The sequence below is a fragment of the Anas platyrhynchos genome, chromosome 1 (genome assembly GCF_047663525.1).
Source record: "Anas platyrhynchos isolate ZD024472 breed Pekin duck chromosome 1, IASCAAS_PekinDuck_T2T, whole genome shotgun sequence".
In the NCBI taxonomy this organism is placed as follows: domain Eukaryota; kingdom Metazoa; phylum Chordata; class Aves; order Anseriformes; family Anatidae; genus Anas; species Anas platyrhynchos.
In genome coordinates this window covers 182091562-182117007 of record NC_092587.1, presented here as the reverse complement: position 1 = coordinate 182117007, position 25446 = coordinate 182091562, and the positions used below count along the sequence as shown (strand labels likewise).

Sequence of the window (25446 nt, the reverse complement as noted above, 5' to 3'; positions counted from 1 at the left end):
GCAAACTTAACCACATACTTGCATACTAAACAACAGGAATGTGTTTGTGAGGAAAAGGAGAAAAAAGCTGCAGTTCAGGTAAGAAGACTGTGATTGAAAATAACAATTAAAAAAAAAATGCAGAGTTTCCTTTTAAGACAGTTTGCAGGTGTTATTTTACTTGAAAGTGACAGCCTCTTAGGAAAATGGCCATTTTCCTGTACGTTTTGTTATCCAGATTTGGGTATCCGGTGTATCTGGTGCATGTATCAGCCGAAAGACAGCCTGAAGCCATTTTCTTTATTGGAAAGAAACCTGTGAAACATTATGGGAGAAGCTCAAGGCAAATCATCAGTTCCAGGGCATCAGCTCTACAATGTGGCAGACTTTTACTGGTTTGCGTAGAAGACAAAATACACAGATGCCTTCAGAATCTATGAACAGAGCAGGAACAATACTACACAGTGCAAAAGGCACCACACGAAAGAGCATATACAGCACTGAAACCCTGCCAGTCAGCAGCGTGCTGGGCAAATCCTACAACTTTCCTCATGTGGAAAGCCACAAAAGCTGAAATCTCACAAGCTGAATTAACATGCAACCCTATCAACAATAGTAAATCGATAGAGTAAGCTGACATGCATAAATGTATGCCTTTAAGAACTCTTTGTCTATTAAGTAGTATACTGCAGTGTTTTACATGCCTTCCCTCTCTCAGCAACATTTGCCATGACATTTCCCAAACAGAACCTGTGCTGAATCTTGATTACAGTAATTCAGTGTCAGATTTAAGCTACTGGCTTTCATTAAGCCTTTCTTAGTATTATATCCACAATCATTGAGAATCAGCAGGTACTTAGGTAAAGACCCCTTCCTGACATGGATGATTCAATTTACCCTTTGAAGTAAAAATCCCTTCTTCACTAGAGTGGTAGGTGGGCTGTTAGCAAACTGCATGAACGGAACAATAATCAAATAAACCAGTGAAAAGATGACAAGGGTGACATTGCTCTGGAGGAATGCGGACATCTATCTACGAGCCAGGCAGCCTCAGCTTTCTTTATACCCAATGGAGAGAAAACTTCTTAGGGTGTGTGACTCATCTCACTCTGAAACAACCAGCCAAAGTAGGTCAGATGAATCACACCTTCAAAGAGCCTTTTTGTATTCACAGACCATACAAGCAACTGGTTTAGATGCTGGTTTTTAACAAACCAGGTTGCTAACAGATAGGTTGAATACATTACTTGTGAAATAGGCAACAATGGTGTTGTCTATTTGCATACAGAAGACAAACATGGGAAGTAGTTGCATAATCCACCTGTAGCAGCAAGTTTTTTATTGTGTCTCTGTCATGCCATCAAAATAGAGACTTTTATTAAATATACATATTTTTTCCTTTGCTTGGCAATGGCACAGCTTCATAATGTGACCTGCACTTTGGGCGCAGTCTTGCAGAACAACCTCAGGAAGTTAAGTTGCATAAAATACCCAGGTTTTCCTTAATTCAAAAAAATAAAAAAATAAATAAAATCAAAGCAGTGAAACAAAGCCAATATTCAGATTTTTATCTGACAACCTACAATATCAAGCTTGAGTATCTGGTAAGCCAAAGAATTGGCTTATGCAGAGGATAATTTATGTATTACGCTGACACGTAACTTACTGGTCAGGAGATTCAGAAAAAGGTCATGTGCTTACACACAGGTGTAAGCATGACCAAGCTCCTTTGTGTCCCATTTTGACCCCAGAAGCTGCCTAACCATTTTGACTCTGTTAATACTGGCTTCCCCCTTTCCACTGAAGAATAGACATTTGATAAAGTCCACAATTTCAGGAATAGTTTGCAGGAATCTTCAGCCTAGAAACCGAAGGAAACATTGTCTGGAGGAAAAAATCATCACGGAACCAAATGTCTCAAAATTGTATAGAAATGTAAATATTAAGGGTCTGATTTAAGGCAGCACAAGCGCTTCTGGCATTTTCTAAACTTTAATTTATTAACATTCAAAAGGCAATAATGTTCTCTAACAGAGAAAAACATGTGACTTCCTAAGCAAACTGAAAACAAAAACAAAACAAAAAAAAATCTTGAAATCTTTGCTGCTTAAGCAAGAGGACTAACTGGTAGCAGTAACAAGTTATCATTTTCTTTGCAGAACTGCACTAGAAGGAGATGAGCTACTTTCCCAGTAGGTATTTACTGATGGTGGAGCGATATCCAACTTGCCCGTTTAATTCCATGCTGTGGAAAAAGGTAAGAAGGCGTGTATAAAGAGCACCTCATAGCCTGTTCCATTCCCTCTTCTCCATGCCAAACAGACACGATCTGATTATGTTTATTTGGGGGCTGGTCTTTGAGGCCCCAGGAGTTGGACTCCATGATCTGTGTGGGTCCCTTTCAGATATGCTATGATTCTGTGATAACCCACTTGTTACTGCACCCCAGCTCCCACCCCCAGTCCTATTTTCCATTTTGTTTTAATGCCAGCTTCACATGTGTCTGGGACTACTTATCCTGTTTCTCCAGGCTCCTGGTGCCACCCCAGCCCCCTGCCCTACACCTTCTCCTCACCACCTCAACACCAAGCGGCGAGGACTGAGTGCCCCCACCAAACCCCCACTCACTCCCTGCCCCACACTGCGGTGCCCACCCTCCTGCAGCACCCACGGGGCGTCCCTGAGGGCGGAGAGCCCCCTGGGGCAGCGCTACCCCCACCACACACCCCCGTGCGGGGCTCCACCCGTGTGGAGCCCGCGGCCGCCATTTCGTGCCCGCCGCCCCGCGCCGGGCGCTCACTGCTTGCCCCGCTCCCGCTCCAGCTCCAGCGCCAGCCCCTCGGGCTCGCCGCCCTCCCTCATGGCGCCGCCGCCGTTGCGCCGGGTAACGGCCGCCGCCTGCATGGCGGCCGCCTGAGGGCGAAGGGGCCGGGGCCGAAACGCAAATACGTGTTGATTTTTTTTTTTTAAGCGCTTCTTTGGGATGGAAAATAATTCCATAAATTCTCTGAGCCACATGTGAAGTGCCTACCCCTTGTAGCTTCCTTAGTAATGGTAGTCGGTGCTGTGTGCAGTTTGCAAGTGCCTAACCTGTGACATGATGGAAGATCTTAGAATAATCGGTCTTAATTGACACCGATCAGTTCAATAGAGCCAACGAGCCAATATATGTTGGCTGGTATTTTAATCTGTGTCCTATATTGGCCTGTATACAAGCTTAAAAATGTTTGATGTTGATTTTTAAGCAAGGGATTTCAGATGCTTCCTCGTCTTTCTTAAGGCAAAGCTTCATGAGGTAGACTGAATTGATCTAATGGCCTACTGCTGCAAGGGTGGCATCACCTCTGCCGCTCTCCCTGTCACCTTCTCCATCTGTTTCAGTGCCAGCTCTGACATTCAATAACGCTTCAACAAGCCCATACAGCCCATAAAAACTGGGAAACTTGGAAAAAAAAAAAATCAAACCATGTGGTTCTGGCTGGTTAGTGAGCTGAAATAGCTCATCAGCTGCTCAGAAAAGTACTGGTTGGTGCAAGGGATCAACTCACCAGTTCATGGGACCAAGTGCTTACTACAGAAACTTGCAATTCCCTTTCTTAGGAAGATGGGCTATAATTTTGCCTTACTGCCATGCTATGAAAGAACAAAGAGTGTAGGTTCTCATTTACTTCTGCTGCATGGTCAGCAAGCCATATATGATAATGCTAGAGCTTGTTGGGTAGCAGACATGCCGCTTCCCAAGTTTAAAACAAGTTATGTATTACCATTAGTTTGTTGTAGCATAAATCAGCCTTGGCATCCAAAAGTTGGCTCGTCTTTTGTGAAATGTTGTGAATTTTAGCCCTAAGGTGACATTGGGATGGGCCAACATGACACCTTGCTGATCCTGAAATGGCCTGGTCCTGATCCTCACCTTTAGCTGCATACACCTGCTGCTTGCCTTATGCCAGTTCAGGAACGTGTCAATCTCTATGAGCCAATTCCATTTGCTAACTAACCCAACAGAAAACCAGGAGGCAAAGAGCCAGAAAAAAAGCAGACAGTTTCTGGCTGGCTTAGTGATCCAGTAAGATCTCCTGTGTGAGGGTAGACCAGAGAATGAAAAGCCTGACTGTAAAAAGTCATTTTAATTTCATTTATCTGATACGTATTAGGGCAGGAGGTGATATTTGACAGTCTCTAGTTATAATTTATGCTATTATCTAATCAGTGAATTATCACTTCAGTTGTGGATTGAATATAAAATTATCTGAGATACCTAATCAGGAAACAAAAATTTAGACAAATACTGTACTGTAACTGCATTTAAGTGTTGCTGCTTATTCTGCCTTCAGGATTTACTGAATAATACCTTTTCTAAATACATATTGAAAACATTCCAGACCAAACCAGTAATTTCAGTATTGACTTGAACTTAGGTTAGCATTCATAATAATGCTGTACACTGCCTGCAACAGTAAAATCTTAACACCAAGGGAGCTAACCGGTAACCACTCGTTACCAGGTTTTCTGAAGAACTATTGTAAGAACTGGTTCAAGAATTTAACCAGCCTAGCGAAGAGTTGTCAAACAGGAGGATATATTCAGATGTCTCAGGAAGGGCCCTGGAATCACAAGAAAGTCTGAGAGTAGAGAGCATGCTGGAACTGAGCCACAGTGTACTCTGGCTGCCCCAGGAGACGCTTCTTTGACCTCCTCTCCAGGATACTTTCAGGTCCCAGCCTCAACTCAGGGATTACGAGGTGTCCTAACCTAACTAGGTGAGATCTCAGGAACTAGGTCACAGAGTGCACGTAAGGATGAGCCCAGACCACACCAGTTGGCTGGGTTGGCAGAGGACAGCAAGTCTAAATATGGGCTTTGCCAGATGGTTTGGGAGTTGGAGTGGGAGAACAAGTGTCTTGTGGACCAAGGTCATGTACGTGTAGGTTAGTACTTCATTAAGACTTTTACCAATTACTGCAGTAATTTCCTCCATTTCTTTATCCTAAATAAAGAGGCTAAAATTAGATATATGGATACCTATAAATGTATTTTTGTTGTTCTAGGGCTTGTAATGTTATTTTTGAGATTAGCATTTTTAGTAAGCATAAGAAAAGTTAGGGAACTTGATCAGCACAATATGGTTTGAAAATGATTTTATAGTTAAATACTTATCTTCAGGCTACGTGAAGACAATCAACAGCTACTGTTGCTTAAAAGCAAAGTAGACCAGTTGTTGAAGGTAAACATTTGGATTATGACAAATTAATTTTGACATAGAAATACATTTAGTTATTTTCATAGCACTGATATATGTAGCATAGAGATGACTGGCTGTGTGGACAAGGGGAAACAAATGGTTATTGTATATTTTGACTTTACCAAAGCCTTTGACAGAGTCTCCCATATCACCTTTATAGTCAAATTGATGAGATGTGGATTGGATAAATGGAAAATGATGTTGGTGGAAAACTGGCAGGTTTTCCTGCCAAGTGTGGTGCTCAGCAGTATGACTGCGTGACTCCAGGATCAATCCCTGAGCCAGTACCACTTCATTCTTTATTAACAACCTGGAAGACAAGGAGGGAACACTCTCATCAAGCTAGTTGTTGATCAACAAATTGAGGGGAGCAGTCACTCTGCAGGAAGGTGGAACTGCCTTTTGGAGGAGATTGACAGGCCAGAGAGACAGGGTGCTGAAAGGAACTGAATTAAATCCAAAAAAAACCACAAGGGCAAGGTCCTACAAAGTACAGGCTGGGGGCAGTGACTAGAATGCAGCTTCACAGGCAAAGACGTGGTGGTTCCTGGTGGCCAACCTGACCCTGAGCTGGCAATTCACCTTCCAGCCAACAGCTTCCTGGGTGGCACTAGCACGATCGTAGCCAGGAGGTTGGCAGAGGTGGTTCTTTCATTCCCCTCAGCACTTGCAGGACCACATGCTAGAGTGCTTAGCTTTGTGCTCCCACACAGATCCTATGGGCTGCCAGGCTGGTCAGGGGTTGGCAGGCATGAGTGTTGTTCAACCTGGAGAAGGAAAGGCAGTAGGTCTCTGTGTGGTCAACAGCTACCTGAAAGGAGGGTGTAAACAAAAATAAATATCCAGGCTCAGTTTGTAAGACATCTCTAAGTTAACAGTATGCACAAGTGTGCATGAAAAATTTTGACTCAGTCTAAAGGAGAAATATTTATCTTAATCACGGTCAAACATGGCAAAGGTCGCCCAGGGAGGTTGTGAAATCACCATCCTTGAAGATACTCATAACATGAGCTGATGTGGTGCTGCTTCACCCGTGGTTCTTTGGAGCAGGAGATTGGACTACAGACCTTTGGAGGTCCCTTTCAACCTATGACATCCTATGGTGTCCTGAATAACCATGCCTGGTCAGCATGTTTTGTTAGAAGCTATTTTTCTAATTCTTTTTAAAGGATAATAGATTCAGTTGAGGGCAGAACAGTGGTTTATACCTAAAGAATGGTGAAGATGCCAGGGACTGCAGTAGCTTTGAAGGACATGGAGGTTGTTAAAAGTAATTCTCAGTACAAGACTTGAGACCAATATTGCAGCAGAAAAGATTTTGAAGAAACCAATTTGGAAACAGCACTGCATTAAGTAATCTGGTAGCAGTTCACTCAGTAAACAGCATTAGTAAGACTACTACAAGAACTGCCATACATCAAAAGATGGTCAGTGTTCAAAGTGAAAGCAAAGCCAAGCTGGGAATAGAAAACAAACCTAAGATACGAGGCTTAGGGAGCTTATATCTAAGTGTATAAAAGGAAGGGCTGAGATAACAGTTTGTGTGTGAAAGCTGTTCTGTATGGCACAGGAACTGAGGAGAAGCCTATGGATTTGCTGCCCAGAGCCTAAGTAGTGACAGCTGAAGCAGGTTAAGTTCAATGGCACAATACTTTTCGCACTGAGTGGCTAAACTTTAGACCCCCATGAAAGGGGAGGTCATGGATATATCACATTAAGAAGTGTAAAAAGGGCTAGACATAATTTAAAAAAATAATAAAAAAAAAAACCTTTAATCTACCCTGAGACAAATTTGAAAGACTGAGAGACTGAGTACACGTGAAGAAGACAATGTCAACAGGTTAAACAGGACAATGCCTGACACCGATGGCATTCAATCTCCCTCTGCTCTCCTCCCAGTACGCTACAACTTGATCTCCTGAAGACTGTAGCACTTCAACTTTAACTGCTTTAATACAATCTGTTGTTTAAATAGTTTACAGATGAAACTAGAGGGGATGAGCTACATACAAGACCCAAATGGCAGGAAGAAGGAAGATAAAAACACAGACATTCCTATTGCAAAAGCAATTCCTAACAAACATCCTTTTGCTAGAATGAAATCCATATTAACTTCAAATTGGTAACACTTGCTGAAAAGTGACAGACTGTAGTAACAGAAATTGTTATGCTGTACATTTCATGGGCCTTTTTATTTTGAAAAATTTTAAGGTCTAATTGATGAACATGTTTCAGTTGTAGACATACTCCAAGACTGCTCTTTTATTACTTCACAAGTATTAGTTCTTCCACTCACTGATCTGTACCATAACTTTACATCATAAGAAGGCCAAGCACAGTTCAACCAATTTTAATTATCTTTATTTCCATAAATCACAGTTACACTTCAAGTGGTTAGTGCCTTTGTTTCACATTTCTCACCCCAAGTACACACCTACAGTAGCTACCACAAAATGTGCACTTATTATCATTCTCACAGACATGTCATTACTGCCTTTTTTCCCCAATCTGATACAAATATAATTTGCCAAAAACCTTTTATACTTATTTTCTCTAATTACATGAAATGGAGACAACTTGTGAACCGATGGTTTTCTGTTTGTTGCAGGTCCAGCCAAGATAAGTTAGAATGTATAGCAGCTTTAATACTCAATAACGAACTGATAAATAATTAGCAGTATAAAGTCATCTCAAGGACTTGCATATGGACTAGGAATAAGATATAGGAACGGGATGAGAAAGCTACATAATATTTATTCTATTCCAGACATGTCCTAAGTAAAAGGTATGATAACAGGTATTTTTAAGAGACGTCATCTTGTGCAGCTCTGAATTCAACAGAATAAAGATATGGTTAGAACTACTCGTTGAAGCAAATACCTAATGCCTTCCATCAGGGATCTGCAACATATATGCTCTGGATTTTTCTGTACTGGTTGCAAAGCACAGTATGCATAGGAGTTTCTAGTAATCTCAATGTTTTTTATGGAAAAAATATTTTCATTTATGCAAAAACACACATCCTCTTTATACAAAAAAAATCTCAGTTTCATGGAATCTTACTCCTTATGGAGTCAATCGGGGAATACATTTTTTTCCTCGAGCTATAAATACCCTCTATTAGAAGAAATGCTTGATATCTTTGGTCTGCTTACATGCTGGAGGGAGAAAAAATAGTTTTAAAGGAAATGACTACCTAGCTACCTGAGGTTCATCTTTCATTTCTTCTAATATGAACTTTGGAAAACATTAGCTATTTAGTAGCTGAGAAGGGAAATTCTCTACAAAGGAAAGAATAAAGCACAAAAATATTTAAGTAGTGCATATTAAATAAGATCACTCTGTTTTAGTAAAATTAACTCTTAAGGATAGTAAAAAAACAGAACTAGTAACCACACTTGTATAAGAATTAGTAATCCTATTTGTTCGGTATCACCACCTTCTTTACAAATATAATGTATTACAAAAATATTCATAACATTTCTATATTAATCTATTGTTCCATACTATATTTTGAAAAAGTGCTTACAGAGGCAAGTTTATCAACTGGAAACTCACATCAATCTGCATCAATACAAAACAATTTAGGAGACTTTCATTTTTCCTTCCAAAAATACCATTCTATACCTTTGTATTTTCCACTGCAAATTAAGTAACAGTTGCTTGAAAAGTAGAGTATGATTGGCATTAAATCACAGATTAGCAATGTAGTTCTAAGTAGGAAGTTTCATATCTAATGTAAGGCTTTGAGAAATATTTCATTGTTTTCACTTTTTATCTTTTTTCTCCTTATCCAGTACTTTATACTCATCTAACACAGCATGTCCAGTTTCCTTTGCAGTTCTCTTTACAACAGCTTTGATACCGATATTGTCAATGTTAAATGCTGTCACACCAACATTGATGGCAGAATTCACAGCGTTGTCAGTAGCGTGGCCAGCATCATCTCCATACCTTTTAAGAAAGATAGCAGATTTGTAGATAAGCATACTTAGTATTTTTCTCTTCATTAGAATTCTTTCAAAAGCAAGAATTTAAGCGTTACTAAGAACAGAGAATAAGCACACAGCCTAAATGTTGAAGGAGTAAGATGCGAAATTAGCAAGTCATTTAAGTAAGGGCTGCTCTTCTATAAGGCGAATTTCTCTTTAAAGATGCCAGTATGCTTCTGTCATTTTTCCTCATCAAAGTGTCCAGTCTGTATTCCTTCTACCTCTCTAGTTTTGAAGAAAGGAATAGAAGGCTTGCCTACAGAACCGTAAGAAACAGGGCTGGCTTCTGTGTGCACGCCTCATACCAAAATAACCCCAAATTATCCCAAATAAGTCCACCTTTGCAGCTGTTCAGCCTCCTCAGTCTGTACTTAGTGTTAGGTCAGAGGTTGTACTAGATGATCTTGGAGGTCTCTTCCAACCTAGATGCCTCTGTGATACTATGGGTGACAGCGCTGAGGACAGAGGGCAAACACTGTCCTGCCTTCTCAGCTGTTACAAAAAAAATGGACTGTAGTCATCTCTGGCATATTTCTTCTTGGTTGGCTGGTACCACCACTGTGTGAATAGTGCTTGGTTAGTACTCATCATAGATCACCCTTCCCTTTGCCTCCACAGTATAACGTAACATTATGTCTGGTGTAAGAATGACACACAGGTTTGAAGTCCCCAGAGCAGTCACACTGAGGTTGTGAATCTCTGTACCCAAGCAGTTTAACCCAGACGGTCTATCATGTCTCCTGGGGACAGAGGATTGTTGTCACAGCTGTGCTTGTAATGTTGGAGGTGGCAGGGTCCCTACAAAAAACTCCATTGTGCAGTGAAAACTTATCTGAGGTAACATAGAATCAATACAATGGTAGAGGGGAAAGTGGCGAAGAAGGGGAAATAATAATAATAAAGTCATTCAAAACCCCAAAAGGCTCAACAAAGCTATCTTGAGGATATGCTGAAAATTACTGAGCAAGAAAACCTCTGGTCTCTCCAGTGGACCATGGGTCCGGCTTCTTTATGGTTTAGGAGGCAACTCTGCAGTCAGAAATTAACTACTTAAGTGCGAAGAAAGATAGAGAGAGTGTACTGAAGAAGGGCAAAAGTATAGTGAGAACAGTAACTCCAGTTGTTGCTGGCAGCCAGACATTGCCCCAGAGAGCACTGTAAGCAGACAAACCAGGCCAAAGGGAAGCATTTCTTGCAATGTTGGAATATCAACAATTAGCAGAGTTACTATTTCCCCATGTTTCTTATAACCAGAGATTCTTTTTGAGGACCTCAAAATAATGCTAAAGAGAAGTACAGCATATGAAAGGTTCCAAAAATCTATCGCATTATTAAAAGAGCAGCCATGGCATATTGGTGTGAGCCAACAACGAAACCAAATTAAAAGGATCAGCGTTTTTGTTTTGTTCCTGTTTTCAGTCCTCTGACAGTGACGGCCTTGAATCACCACCATCTGATTTGCAGATCACAGAATTAATCTCACAGCAAAAGAGCACTACTTGTCAATTTGATTAGTTATTTTCACTTCAGGAATATCATAAGCCATTTTGCCATGACATCAGTAAATAAATAGTAAGACTATTGATTATGCAATACAAACAGATTAATAATTTCTTAAATATTTGATAATTGATTTTTCCCTTTGCCTGTCTCAATGTCATCATTTGTGCCTTTTTTAAAATAAAAAGTTGGGCATATGCAAATACTGCAAATACTTATACCACTATAAAAACACAGTAGGTTAGTATCAAGGTACTTTTGCAGAACTGTTACTTCTGAAACTATGTTTTTCCCCAGTTCTGATCAACATGCACATTAGATGAGCATCTCTTTATAACTGCATCACCAAAGGTATTGCAGCTAAATTTTAGCAGGTTTTTTTTTTTGTTGATTTATGAGAGACTATGACGATGCTCCTTTAGCTTTGTTTCCAGTAAGGGGAATTTAGCTGGTTCACCAAGTACCTGGAGTGGAAGAAGTCTTTTTGTCACTGAAATAGAAACCAGCTTACTGAAGAGATGTGTAGAATTTTAATACATTTATATAATAGGATAAAGTCTAAAGATGGAGGAAATCTTCAATTATCAAGTATTTTATATTGTGTTGTAATTAACTGCAACTTGTAATTACTTTGTTTTTCATTTAGCGTCTGGCACCTGCTGATCTCCGCACTTCTTATTTTTATATCTAAAAGAAAACGTGAATGTGAATTTATACGAAAGAGTGCTGGTACAATACCTCCTGACATCCCTACAGAGGATGAATGTTAGCAATAAAACACCCCTGTTAACTTGCTATCTGGCCTCCTATTTGAGATGCATCAGAACAGAACCCCAAATGTTGGTTGACCCAACACTACAAGCTGATGATTACCTTGTTAACCTCTGCTCGTAGCCTGTATGCACTTTCAGCAATCCTTTTTACTCCATTTAACCTACATGTTTTTACTTACTCTTCACATTCAACTATAAATGTTGCACTTTTTTTTTCTTTTGAGGGCTACATTTCATAGATACTTTCAGTATCTTCCCTTCTTCTCCAAAGCATCTTTCAGTACACTTATCAACTTTGGTCTTTGCATCATCTCAGTAACACAATCCAATTATTTTTTTGTAACAACATCTATATTTTGCAAATCCAACTCCATGTCTCATTTTGTTTCATCCTATTATCACTATGCCTTAGATTTCCTTATGCAGTTCTCCTTTTGTATTTCCTTGCTTTAATCTGACCTGCTGATAGCTGAAGTTCTTTTTTCATCAAGTTCAGCTAAGTTTATATAAATTCAAGATGAGAGTTGAGAGGTTTAAAACAGCTACTCTCTCCCCCCAATGACACATTGGAGAACAACGATATAAATCTGAACAATATTTATTAACACTGTCTGAAGCTGTCATACTTCTAGAAAACAATATGTATATTAAACCAGAAGCATTCATTCATTTCATACTTTTACTTACAGGAGATACTTGTTACTGTGTACTTAGCAGCTTATCATGTGCTGCATAATTAGGGTATTATGGTAGTTTTCCTGCACTTTCATGAGCTTTTTTACCAGTATGCAACCACAATGACAATGCACTGTAGAAAAGGAAACCAATAAAAAAAAATAATAACTTACTTGTATTTGACAGTTTTTACAGTCTCTGTTGAAACACTTTTAGCAATGCACTTAGCTGCACTTTCTAAACCTTGCCACACTGTTGAAAACCCTGTACAAAAAAAACAAAAACAGATTATTTGAATATATATATATATGTATATACATGCACTGAAAAGTATGCAATTAGAAAAGCATAAAGATTTTTGTTACCTTGAACTCCACTTGCTGCTACCACCAGAGCACCATCGAAAGTGGATTTGCCATCTTTGTCCTTCTTAAGGGATTCTGGAACTAATTTGCTGCCGTGCTTCTTCACGTGTGGAGCCAGCTCCTTTCCAACACAGCTTGCTATAGAGCACACTCCCTCAACTAATGTAAGAAAATGCATGCAGATTACTTAGTTAGAACACAGAATCTTTCTTTGAAAGTCCTTACCCCTTATTAAAGTAGTCTCAAATTCTACTTTTATTTAAATATGCTTATTCTGAAGACAAACTTTAATCCACACTTAAGTACCCAACTGATATAGAAGAATTTTCAGATTCTGCACAGCTCCAGTTCCTAAGAAACAAGTAGAGTTGGTCTTGTGGCTAAAAGCACTAGAAAACAAGTAAGATATTTGTCACATGTTCTAATTTCAAAAAAATTGTGTCCATGGCTTTGTTACCCCCAACGTGCAGATGGGGAACAAGATGTTTTCCTTTCCTTTCTTGTCTTCTGGAGAACCCTTTCTTAGAATCATTCCAGCTCTCCAAAGTAGTTACGTAACATCCAGCACTACTTACTTTTTAACTTAGATGAGTCATTAGATACTAAATATAAACACTGATACAAATAAACAACAGAATGAACTTACTGAGAGCTGCTATGATTACCAAGCACCACAGAGCACAAAGCCATTTCTATTTGGAAGACTGTACATAGCCAATAGCTTTGTTTCCAGGCCTATGTTTTTATAACTATGCACACACACACTATACTGATGTAATATATGTTAGTCATTACCGATAGCACAGCTTTTAAAATGCATGGTTATTAATTTCAGAAGAAAAAGAGACCATTCTGAACTAAAACTTCGAAAAAATTGCCAAAATTGCCAAACTTAAGACTGCAGAAATGCTCTGCTATATAGACTGTTCTTTTTAGTAAAGAAAAATATGCCTCAAAGCCATCCAATAAAATTATTCCTAAAGCACATCTCAAATAAGAGATAACCAGGTACCAACAACTATTCTCCGTATTTCATCAGGTCAGTCCCTCCTCTAGTTCCCTGGCTAAAGAAACCAGCTCGTTTTACACAATATTTACTCTTAAGGCATAAATACAATATACTATGAGATGGGACATGTTACCTAAGAACTGGCTGACTTTCACAGCTCCTCCAGTAGCCTGTTTTGCTACATGAAGCCCCTTTGCTACAGTTGGGTTGACTTCCAGAGGTTTTTCTTCGGGTTGAATGTGTTCTCGCAGTTTAGAAGCTCCTTTGTGAATAGCTTTACCGGTGTATTCTGCTCCTTTTATTAGGCCCCAGCTTACCCAAGATGCACCTTCAAGGCAAAAATTGTTATTCTAAAGACATGCAGAGTTTCACAGACTGGAATTCCCACAGCTTTCCCTCCTCTGCCTCTCCAACACTGACCTTAGAAACATTCCCAATTACAGTCTGCAATTATACTCCTCCCTAACTGGGCCAGTACGAATTCCTGAAATGATTTCTGCTCCTACACCACCTACATTTTCCCAACTCATTTTATTTAAGTCTGGTACAACCATTCCTCATCCAAATGTCAGCTTAACACACAGATACTCAGGTTTTGTTTGTTTGCCTTGTTTTTGTTTTTTAAATAGACATCCAGGTCCCAGCAGGGTCAGAAGTGATAAAACTGCACAACTCAATACTATTAACATTCTGAAAATGTATAACCCAGCCCACTTGCCATTCTAGCAGATTCATATTTATTCCAGTCAGTTGGTCATTTGTGTATTCCACCGCTTCTCAGAGGACAAGAACTGTTTATCAGCAGACACCACAATAGCTGCATGCTTTAATATAACTGCTCACACAAATAAAATTGTGCTACCATGGTCGTTTGAGTCACATAGGGCAACATCTAATTTACATTGTCATATTAGGAGCCCAAACCGTTCGCAACGAGCACGACCGTTGGCAGGGGATTCAAATTCTGTACTGTTTTTGTAAAGCACACCAAAGTATCCTTCACATTATTGTAACTGGAAGCAGTGAATAACTATTTCTGACCCCTCAAATTTTACTTGCACAGAGGCACTGAGGTGAAAACAATGTTTACATATTACTTGCAGAGATTTCTATTCAATATAATCTTCTCATTACAACAGTACCTGACAGGATTCCATGGGCAACTTTCTCGCTCCATTCTGGCAATTCTTTCTGATTTTCTCCTCCTTCTGGTTGCGGTTGGATATGTACAGTCTGAGGCAAATTAATCACATCGCCAGAGGCTTCTGAAGGCTGACAAATGGAAATAAACACCTGAGAATCCACTTTGCAAGATATCAAGATTTCTACTTTAGATCATAAAGATTCATTAACAAAAAAAGGAAATTGTGCGTTCCTGTGAATTCAATTACTTTTGCACACTGTACATTTCCTTCATCTAGTTACACTGAGAAGATTTGCTTGCCAACAAGGCCATATAGTCAACTAAGTAGGTATAGCCTACAGTACACGTTAGCTAGCATAAAAGATAAACAGACCTGTCCATCTATTTTATTTAATCTCCTCAGAAGGAAGTCAACTCTGCTGTGATTCAGTATGGGAATCTTTACTCAGTGAATCCAGCTGCACTAAAAGAATGCAGCTGTTTTGGTTGTTTGCTTCTCACCCTTTCCCCTCCAATCTAAAAATAAAGGGGATTATTCATTACCCACGCTGTTGATGCTTTTGCAGACTGGCACAGCCAAGGAACATGCCAAGCTGTGCAAGATACTGTTCCACACTTAAAGCTGGGCAGAGAGGCTCTGTGCAATGTCATGTCAAACTCCAGAGTTTGTTGAGTAGACATAAATCATTCAAACACAGCAATCACCACCACAGTCTGGTTAGTGTTTCTAAAAAGTGTAACACCACTTTGCAACAGTTCACAGACGATGTGTAATTAAACTTTAACTAGAGAAGGCAGAAAGAAATGTAAGGGATTTAAGCCTTGGTTAGGATTCTATTTTTAGTACTTTTGCAATGTAAAAGCCAAAATAAACATTTCAGTGATTGAAAACAATGCTAATTAGCGAGGGATAGAAAAAAAAATGTTTGTACAAAAGAGTCTATATGAAAGCATCTGCAGATGAAACATACAAGCAGAACGCATGATACAGAATCATATTTGAGAGTGCATGGAATTGTTAGATCCCCCTGAAGTATTTATGGGATATAAAAATATAGGGTACTGCACAAAGATGACTGTTGCAGTAAAAAAAAAAAAAAAAACAAGATCTGTAACAGGGAAGAAGAGATGAAGTCTTATTAAGTTGCTCCCCAAAAGGTTAACAATGTATCACTGACTTGCAGTCCATCAGCAGTTGCTGCTCAGCAGCAGTGTGAAATCTCATTTTCAGGAAATGCCCTTAGCATGTGATCAAAACACTTTGGGGGTTGGACAGGAAAAATAACCTCAATAGACACATACAATGAAAGAAATTGCTCAAATCAATTAAAAAACAAACAAACAAACAAAAAAAAAAAACAACACATCGCTGCTGTCAACCAAGTTTGGATCTCAACAGTTTTAAACTGTATTTCAGTGACTTTTTTTTTTTTTACTATCAAATTTTTAGAATCACTGTCCTGGAATTTACCTGGACTTTGTGGCCAGACATCTTTTTTAACTTATCTTCAAAATGCGCTCTGTCTGGTGCTGGGAGCTGTGAAGGTAACCCTACTCTCTCATGGGATCCTTGCACCTGTGATATCACATCAGGGAATATTAACAAAAACACAGAGTTTTAGGACAATTAAGAGACTAATGTGATATCCAATAAGAACTACTTCTACGCAGGCAAGATTACAGAATTAATCCAGTAAATCCTGCAGTGAAACATCACATAGTTCTGTACTACTTTTCCCTTTTAAGTAAAAATTAGTGGCCTCCTGCTGAACTCAACAGGATTTGCAACAGAACTCTGCCCACATGGCATGCAGCCAACTGGTCCCTCACCATCAGCGCTTTCCGGTGTCGGTGATTCAACCAGATGGCATCTTTCGTGGACAGATATAAGCTTGCTATCAGCTATTAAGTGGTTATCGATCACCATTCTTTGTGAAATGGTGTTCAAAGCTCTTAAAGCAACATTTTCCACGTTTCCAGTCACTGTATCTTATTGCATCTTTGTTAATTATGTTTTTTTCCCTATTTTCTCTCTTAATATCTTCCTGTAATTAGGTACCAGATTAATCTATTTTGAGATCCCATTTGAAGGAGTATTTTTTGAGGTACTCACTATTTTCAAATGTCATCTTTGAAGCTGCTTAACATTTTTGAACTGTAAATGCATTTGTGTACATTATTCCAGGAATGGTATCATCAAAGCTACACAGACCGTGTGCATGTGTGCGTGCCCATAGGAAAAAAAAAATCATGCTTTCTTCTGAAAAAATCATTTGGGGACCTTTGGGGAAAAAAAAAAAAGAAAATATATAAAATGGTTTCCAATTCCCCTCTGTGTTTGCAATGTTCTATTGTAAAAATTTCTTCACTCCTACCACACTGAGCCTACAGTTACATTACTAGGTGTGCTTAATCTTAGCTACTTTATTTCTCACTGGTGAGCTTCCCAGCAAGACACATGCTAAATGTAAGCTGGCATCGATCCCTTCCACCTCTCATTATCAGTTCAAAAAAGGCAGCCTGGGCCTTTACCTGCAGTCGAAGGTCAGACATCTGTTTTAACAGATCCTCAAACAGCTCTCGGTCGGCTGCTGGGAGCTCGGAGGACAACACCACTCCCACATAGGACCCTGGTGTCTGGGACATGGTGTCAGGGAACATGTAGACTCCGGTATTGCAGCACAGAACAGGAGACTGACTACTCATTAGAGGATATAGCCAGTCACAAACCTAGAAGAGACAAATACTTGAAGGAATTAAAGGATTCTTTGATTTTTAAAAGACAGACAACACATTATTAGCACTGCAAACTTGATTTTACATACTGTTTAATATTAAAAAAAAAAAAGCCTTAGACATCTTGAGAAAACAAAGAAACAAAAAAATCAATCCCACAGACAATTGAAAAACCTACACGACTACAGAAATATCATTCTTGATTAGCCCTGACAGTCTAATACAGAGAAAATACTAACTTCCACAGGACTGGAATGTAGGCTGGTAGCCTCTTGGCCGAAGCCTTGTCTTGAGGCCAAGCGCCCTGCAAAGAAATCAGGTGTCCCAGCACCTCTAGCTCCCTGTGTATCTCAGGACAGGGCTCCATGAGAGGATAAAGAATGTACGGCCGTCACTGGCCTGCTGCTGAAGATTGCTGACTCAGGAGTGGGTGCACCAGCAGAACCTAAACCAGGAACTGTTTTGTTTGTTTGTCAGAGCTTCCCCTTAGCTGCTGAGACTTCCAAAGTTAGAAACCAGACCAGAAACACAATGTGCATTACAGAACATGCCTGCATGAAGCAAACATGGACTAAAAGAATCCAAGTAATGCATCTTCTGCATTTGTAGATCAGAGTCCAGATTAACACGGGCCCTCAAATTCCAAATTGTCATCTCTCCAAAGCAACAGCAATACTTTAACACTAGTTGAAACTGAAGTGGATACTGCATCAGCCCACTGAAATGTTCTGACGTGAATTAACATTTCTTCTCTATGTGAGGAACATTAATGTTATGAAATGAAAAGAAGTGCTAAGCCTTTAGAAAATGGAATTCACCTCAACAGTAGGCACTCAAGAACTTTGGGAAGACACTGGAGTAGTTTTCTCAGCAAAGCCCTACAAGTGTTTATTCACAGAAAAGCTGTAAAATCCTTCGTATTGTCACACACAGATTTAGACTCACAAAAGCAAGAACTTTGGAAGATTGCCTTTTAAAGTTTTATGGGATTTTTGAAACATAATTAAAGGAGAAAATTATCTTTCTGTTACCTGAAGAAACGCAGGCGGACGATTCTGGGCCACCTCACTGTCCGTATCCAAGAACTTCACGATGCGCAGGTAGCCAGGATAGGAGGGAGCACTGACCTGCCCATCAGGAGTCACAAAGAATATCTGCACTCCTTGGGGAATCAAGATCAGCTCATCTGCATCCACTCCCAGATTTTCGAGGGGAGGTGGCTGAGTACACTTCTTGTAGTAGTCCTCACTTACGGAAGAAAACTCCCCAGAGTCTGTGCCGTAAGACACAGTGAAGTGGCCATTGGTAGCTTGAGGAGTATAGGCAGGAGGTGCTTCGTTTGGCAGACACAGGGGTTTTGCAGATGATGGGCTCATAGCTGGAATTTGCCCCTGGTTCACAGCTGCAGCGCTTCCATCTGCTGCAGCTGGCTGGCTTGCTACAAACAGAGCAGTAGGTGGGGGGGGTCTTTCTGGCTTTTCCGTGGAAGGAATCGATGGGTACAGCTTGGGCACTGCAGCAGGGGCACCCACTGCAGGACTTGCTGGTACAGGGGGGCCGTTTTGTTCTAGAGTGCCAAGTCGAGCATGAACATTTTGGAGGGTCTCCCTCATCTTTTGTTGCATTTGCCTGGCAGACTCCCACTGGGGTCCCACGCATGCAGGCCCCTGCGCTGGAATGCTAATTCCTCGGAGCAAGTGGTCAAGTCCTTGCTTATAGTAATTTCTTGCCTCTTCCTTCTGACCCAGTTCATCTGTATTCAGGCCTTTATTGATGAAGATAAAGGCTTTCCTGTACTCTTCGTTAATAGCTTTAATATTGGCGTCTTCCATAACTGGATCCTGCAGTTGTTCCATCACTGCAAATTGGAACAGAAGTTAGTAAGAGCATTCATACATGAAGTCAAACAAAGTTTCCCTTATAACGAAGTGGCTTCTCATTGGTTTCTAACGATGATCACACACTGTGTGTTAGCAGAAAGCTATCTAGCTGCTTGGTACAAATCCTGAAATATTGCAGTTTTCTCCCATTAACCTTCAGATTTGGACTATATGACTCCCAGTCAGCACAGAAGTTAACTCCGTAACCATCGCATCTAATTACATCACATCACATTTATTTCTGAAGAACTTAAGTATCAGAAGAATACAGACATGCCTGATGTTAAACATCCCATCTTAAAAAGTGTTAAGATCAGTAACAAATGGTGGAGAAGAGCACATAAATCTAACTTAACTTTCAAGAACGTTTTCCACCCAAATCCCTAAGGTATTAAAAAATTCAGTTAACAGTGTGTCTACTTAAGACTGAGCTCACAAACTCTACATTTTTATAAATAAAAAAAAAAAAATAAGGAAAAGCACTCAGCAGATTTAAACAAATCTTGATAGTCCTCAACTAACATCAACACACAGAACTTGGGAGTAATATTTTGGACGGTTAAAGCTGTGCTTTATAACATGAATACAAGGAAATACTTCCTTTAGAGCATTTACAACAGGAGAAAGAACATTGGTGTTTTCCCTTCCTTGCTCCCCAGGAGACAAGAACTTGAAGTACTGATACATGTATGTACCAAAGGTTGTAAATTCTGTTTGTATTTTAGGATATATTCCTCCAACAGCCTCAAGTATACTTGAGCAACTAAAGAGCAAAAACGAATCTGACAGATTCATTTGAAGCTCAAAACGTGCAAAGTCACGTTTTGTTTTAACTGAACTTGGCCAAATACAACAAATACAACTTGTTCTTGGACTAAGACAATATTTACAACACCCAATGTAAAAAAAAAAAAAAAAAAAGGTGAGTTTATTTTGTTGACAGTGTTGAGAGCCATTGTCAATTCAGACTGGGTTATCATACTAGAAGAGAGTAATGATCATGGGCAACAACAAAAAAAAGGAAAGTATTTTAAAAAGAAACTGCATTTCACTAGAAACAATTCTTTTCTGTAAGCCATAAGGAAGAAAGGAGAAAAACCTAGGGACACTCGTCTATCACAACGACCTCATGCTATGTAGAAAAAGCAAGTAAAAAAAAATCAGAAGTGCAAAAATAATAATAATAAAAAAAAAACTTCTATTACACACAGTAGCATTAATGCCACTGTACCAAACACTGGTGAGACCCCACCAGTGCTAAGCAGCATTTAAGAAAGCTGCACCAGAAGAGGAAGAGGAGTGCTGAAGGTTACTAAAATTTTCTGGTGAACCAGTTACTCCAGGGAAAAGTAAAATAAGTTTGGCTTATCAGGCTAATAAAGCAAAGGGTAAGAAATTGGATTAGTTTCTATAAATACCCTGGATGAAGTGAAGAATGTAAGTCAGGAAAGAAGAAAAGAACTATTGAAATGCAAACTTCTGTTACATTCTTGAAACAGTACCTGCATTTATTTATAAGCTTTTATTGCTTTGTGCAAACTGTCAATAAAACAAAAGCAGGCTCGAAAATTTCCTTCTCCCCCAACAAAGACAAACAAACTTCAGAAGCGAAGGTCATAAATACATCCTAAAGAGGCAAAGAGTGAGCGCTGTGCTCTACCCTCACATCCTTTACGACCAAAAGCAGAGGGCACTTTTGTGAATAACACACCTGCAGGCACCTGACAGAAGTGTCAGGCAGTCCGCAAGGCACCTGTTACCTCCGTGACGTGACAAAATCCTGCTCTGTGTGAGACGAGCTGTGCACGTTTCAGCCAGGAGCATTACAGGGAGGGCTGGAGAAGGCAGCCCGCATGGAGCAGGTCACAAGCCACCAGCCTTGTTGCCCATTCCCTGTCATGCAGCAGAAAAATGAATCCTGGTCTGGAGCAGGTTCTCTGGCTGGCTACTGCCCTGCTGTCACTAGGCTTGATGTCTTTGATTTCAGCTGAGAACACTGGCATACAAATAAATATGCGTTTAGTAACCACTGAGGCATAAAGATTAGAAGCTATAAGCGTGGCTCTGACCAGGACAACAGCAAGCAATTAGAATGAAACTAACTGGGAAGAATTAACATCTTTTGGGACCGATCTTTATCCCTACATGAAAGGTTATGTGACATGGTTATGTAGACTTTGTGATCCGGGACAACCATGCTTATGTCTTGGAATCACTCCTAAGATGTGCAGCAGTTATTAAGTTTCCACATAATGGAAAAATATAAACATTAAACACGTATACGGAATAATTAAAGATAGGTATAGTCATTTACTAGCAAAAATACCTAAAGAATCCCAAACCACACTGTCCTGTGTCAACACCTGTATTTACTAATGGAAGACCCATTTTTTCCATCTTTATATTCTTCTTAAAAGGAAGACACCTTAACAGTGAAGAACTTGATCTAAAAATTATTTTAAGCTCCTGCACAGAAAATGATTAGAAGAAGAAGAAAAAAGGTCAGAGTTTAACAGGTTACTTCTTCATGAGCAAAATCTAGCGTTTTGACATTTTTTGGGCCTGTGAATCCAGTTCTGTAACAAGCCCCTTCTTAAAGCTTTATGTAAACTATTTGGGTGAACAAAACTGAAGTACCACCGTCTACTTTATCCTGTGTTCTGATCTGGTTTTCTTGGGAGGCTAAGAAGAAGTTATTATCCAGATTTTACGTAATTCTTTTGCTAACAATTTTTAGTGTAAAACAAGGAAAGACATCATGAAAAATCCCAAAGTCATAGCTGCATTTCAGTTTAATAGTGAGTTAATTTTCTGTTCAGGGTATGCTCACTGTACTGTCAAGAACACCATTCTTGCTAAAGCTCATTCTTTATTAACACTAAAAAAAAAGTCTGTAAGGAAACACAGATGTCAGCAAGACCAGTGTGTACATGGCAGCAGTGCATGGCCATGTGTGGCAGAGATACAAAAGCAGGATCAGTGATTCAGAAGAGCAGGAGTGTTGTTAACTCGGTTGATTGTTCAAAATTGTGCAATACACACAGCAAGCACAGTTACTGCCAAACCATGCATTTGGGTGACAGGGAGCTTGGAAACTGAGGAAGGAATTTACAGTAGATTTTAATACAGAGTAACTAAAAGTCAGCCTGAAGGGCTGAATTTAATTTTAATAAATAACAATGAATTAACAAGAAATAATAGCTGATGTAGTAAAGTAAATAAACCAACTGTGTTGCTCCCTTACAGCACAAGAGGAAATATCCTCTGAAACAGAACACTTAAGTAGTTAAATGTTCCATATTCAAGGAAGATCCTTATCCTTGGTCATTATCATTTTCAGTGTATGATTTCAATACCGTATTTAAGTGTCCTGCATTTTTTAATATTTATCTGTAATCCATTCCTGTACAACGTACAGTTATTCCCTCTGTTTTAAAGCTGGAAGGAATGGCAAGGTATATATCGGTAGATACAAGAGCGCTAAAAACCAACCTCTGGCCCAATGGCTAGATGTACAAACTGGCCCAGATCTGTGCTTCTTAGTGCTAAGTAAGATTTAGAGGAACTTGGACAAAGCTGGTCCAAAACAGCTAAGAAAAGAGCTAACGGGCACTGCAGATAATCACAGATCAATCCAGGGCTTGAACTCATTCCTCAGCCCTTTCTCAGTCATCAGTACAGGTATACTCCGTGGTGCTAAGCGACTTGACCACGGAGTTCTCCAGGGCAACAGGGAAATGTGGGTTCAATTTGACATTGCAAGCTAACATCTCAGCAGCAAACCTTTCTTCATTTAATAAATAAATAAATAAAACAGTTCAGTTGTGGATCTTACTGCGAAAAGGTAGACATGAAGCCTAAAGCTTATTAAGAGGATTAAGTATCCTGACTGACAGAGGTAGAACATGCTTCTCAACTCCCTGCATTTGAAACTTGGGGGTGGGGATAAGGGAGGGAAGAAAAAAAAACAACACCAGAACAAACCCCTTAATCCAGGAGATCTTCCTACAGGTCAGCTGTTTTTGTATCAGCCACTGATATCAGAGATGAAGACAATGAAGGAGAACTACAATGCAGACAGAATTATTTAAGCCTTATTTCTGTAGGGAGGAACTAAAATATCAGTAACTTTTGAGATTTCTGAGACAAACTGATTTAACACAAATGGCCATAAAGGATTCCAACTAATATAAGCCAGGTACTAGCTTATCAACTTTGCTTTCTTTTCTTCCCCTTTTATTTAAATTAGTTTCTTTAAAGTAGCCCTTAAATTTTTCATTAAGTGGTGGCTTACAGCTGGTATTTAAGCACTTAAGGCTTAGTAATATGTAAAGAGAGTTGGTGATCTGAGCTAACATGGTAATTCTTACTCTTAAAATTACTGACGACTTCAGGTGACTCCCATCGCCTGACATTTCAACATGGATTAATTTTTCCAGCCGGTATCCCAGCACCTACATGCATGCAGCTAACAGGCCTAATTCCCCTCCTCTCCACACTACTGCTGTCTCAAGCCGGTTTTGCCCCAAAGCACAGACTTCCTTCCTGGCTCCTGGGTCTGTCCTTGTGCCGCAGGGCTCCAGCGCCGAGCTGCTAGGCTCCAAGGTGTCCACTTGGCACACCTCCGAGAAGGAAAGTGAATAACCAGCAGGGCAGACACGTGCCCTCCTCACACCACTGTGCCGCCCAGCACCCTACCTGTCCTCTGCCATCGTGTACAAAGACATTGCCACTACCTGCAGCGTCCTGTGGGCAGCGATCCTGACGGCGTGACAGAGAAATGAGGGTGACGTGAGATAGCTACTCAATGCCTTACACCAGGAGCAGGCCTGTCACTGCCAGCAGATCCTCCGTACGCAGACAGAAACTCCCCTGCTTGTTTTTAAGAGCGAATAGTTGCTTCTAGTTAACCACACTGACAGGAATCTTTCAGAAGAGACAGAACACGCAGAGCAGGTCCACAAATTTTGACAAATAACCCCTCGCTTCCACACCGAGCCACTCCATAATGGTTAATCACCACTAATTACCGTACCTACCTCAGCCCTGCCCTGGGCTCTCACCCCAGCAGCTCCCCTCACCGCGGGGCTGGGATGGAGGCAGGGAAGGAGGGAGGGATGGAGGCAGGGCACTGCCACCCCCCGCAGCAGCGACCCGGGCCCACGGGGACGGCCCGATGTTTGCCCAGCCCTGCTCCCGTGAGCGGACAGCGGCCCCCCGGCCCCACAGCCACAGCCAACCCCAGTCCCGTCCCGTCGCTCCGGGCAAGCCCCAACCCCGCCGCCGCCGCCGCCCTCACCGCGCCAGGCTGTGCCCGCCGAGCCCCGCCGCGGCCTCCAGGCCCCGGCAGCAGCGCCCGCTCCGCCCCCGGCTCGGGGCGGGCCCCGCTGGGGCGGTGGCTCCCGGCTGGGGGAGGCTCCGTGGGGAGGCTCCGAGCACGCCCCGGTTGGGCCTCGGCACCTGCTCCCGGCCAACGTGGGGGCTGCTGCGGCAGAGAGGCAGGCCGTCTCCGTGCTCCGCCACAGGCAGCTGCCTTCGCACAGCGAGCCCCTCAGTGTGCTGCTGGTGTTTGTGGTTATAGCCCAGCAGCAAAGTGGCTGTCCCTGTCACAGTCACAGCACTGAAAGTCTCAAGCACTTTCTGGGTGACTTCCACAGCACAGAATTGCAGGCCATGTTAACTCTAGCAAAGGTGGTGGTGTGTGTGCTAGCACACAGCTCTCCACTTGCCTAGTTCTGGGGCCTGTATACTGTCAAAAAAACTATTCTTGTTTTCATCTGGCTGTGCCTGTGTTGATTGTGAATCAACCTTTGACGCACTCAGGACCTCAGGCTGTGTGAAATTAATGGTAAACTGTATATAGTGAGTGGCACCCGCATCCAGCACGGTCCTGGAAGGTGGGTTTGCCTCTCAGCCCTGTTCAGCTCTGAGGTTTCTCTAGGAATTTGTCGCACTTTGTAGTTTCCAGTGCAAACATTATCAGGGAATTCAACCTCTGACCTGCCTGCTCTTCACTCTCCTACTGGCAGGAAACACAGAACAACCCAGAGGAGAGAGGAGCTGTGCGTAAAGCAGGGAGTTCCTCTCTTCAAGCAGTGATGAGGATGACATTTGTTAGAGTACGAAGCACACGATGAGGGGGTGGCATATG

General features: G+C 40.9%; 2 protein-coding genes across 5 annotated transcripts in view; both read right to left on the bottom strand.

Moving 5' to 3' along the window:
- CCDC169 (coiled-coil domain containing 169) overlaps window positions 1-7419 on the bottom strand; it is a 32276-nt gene extending 24857 nt beyond the window's left edge. The window contains exon 1 of the mRNA XM_027470482.3: window positions 2780-7419. Within this exon, the coding sequence (XP_027326283.2) occupies window positions 2780-2997 (218 nt within the window). The 5' untranslated portion in view covers window positions 2998-7419. The remainder of the gene's footprint in view (window positions 1-2779) is intronic.
- Window positions 7420-7566: 147 nt separating this feature from the next.
- Window positions 7567-24755, bottom strand: SPART (spartin). Of its 4 annotated transcripts, XM_027470470.3 has the most exons (10): window positions 24595-24755; window positions 18447-19273; window positions 17212-17409; window positions 16151-16255; window positions 14678-14807; window positions 13669-13863; window positions 12527-12685; window positions 12335-12425; window positions 11344-11400; window positions 7567-9175 (listed from the first exon to the last, which is right to left on the bottom strand). In XM_027470470.3, exons 2-9 carry the CDS (start codon window positions 19269-19271, stop codon window positions 11352-11354), a joined length of 1752 nt encoding a protein of 583 aa, XP_027326271.1. In that variant the 5' UTR covers window positions 19272-19273; window positions 24595-24755; the 3' UTR covers window positions 7567-9175; window positions 11344-11351. The 4 variants fall into 4 exon arrangements, with proteins under 4 accessions (XP_027326271.1, XP_027326229.1, XP_005018411.1 ...); XM_027470428.3 differs by lacking the exon at window positions 11344-11400; XM_005018354.6 differs by lacking the exons at window positions 11344-11400; window positions 24595-24755 and adding an exon at window positions 24335-24547.
- Window positions 24756-25446: the final 691 nt, after the last annotated feature.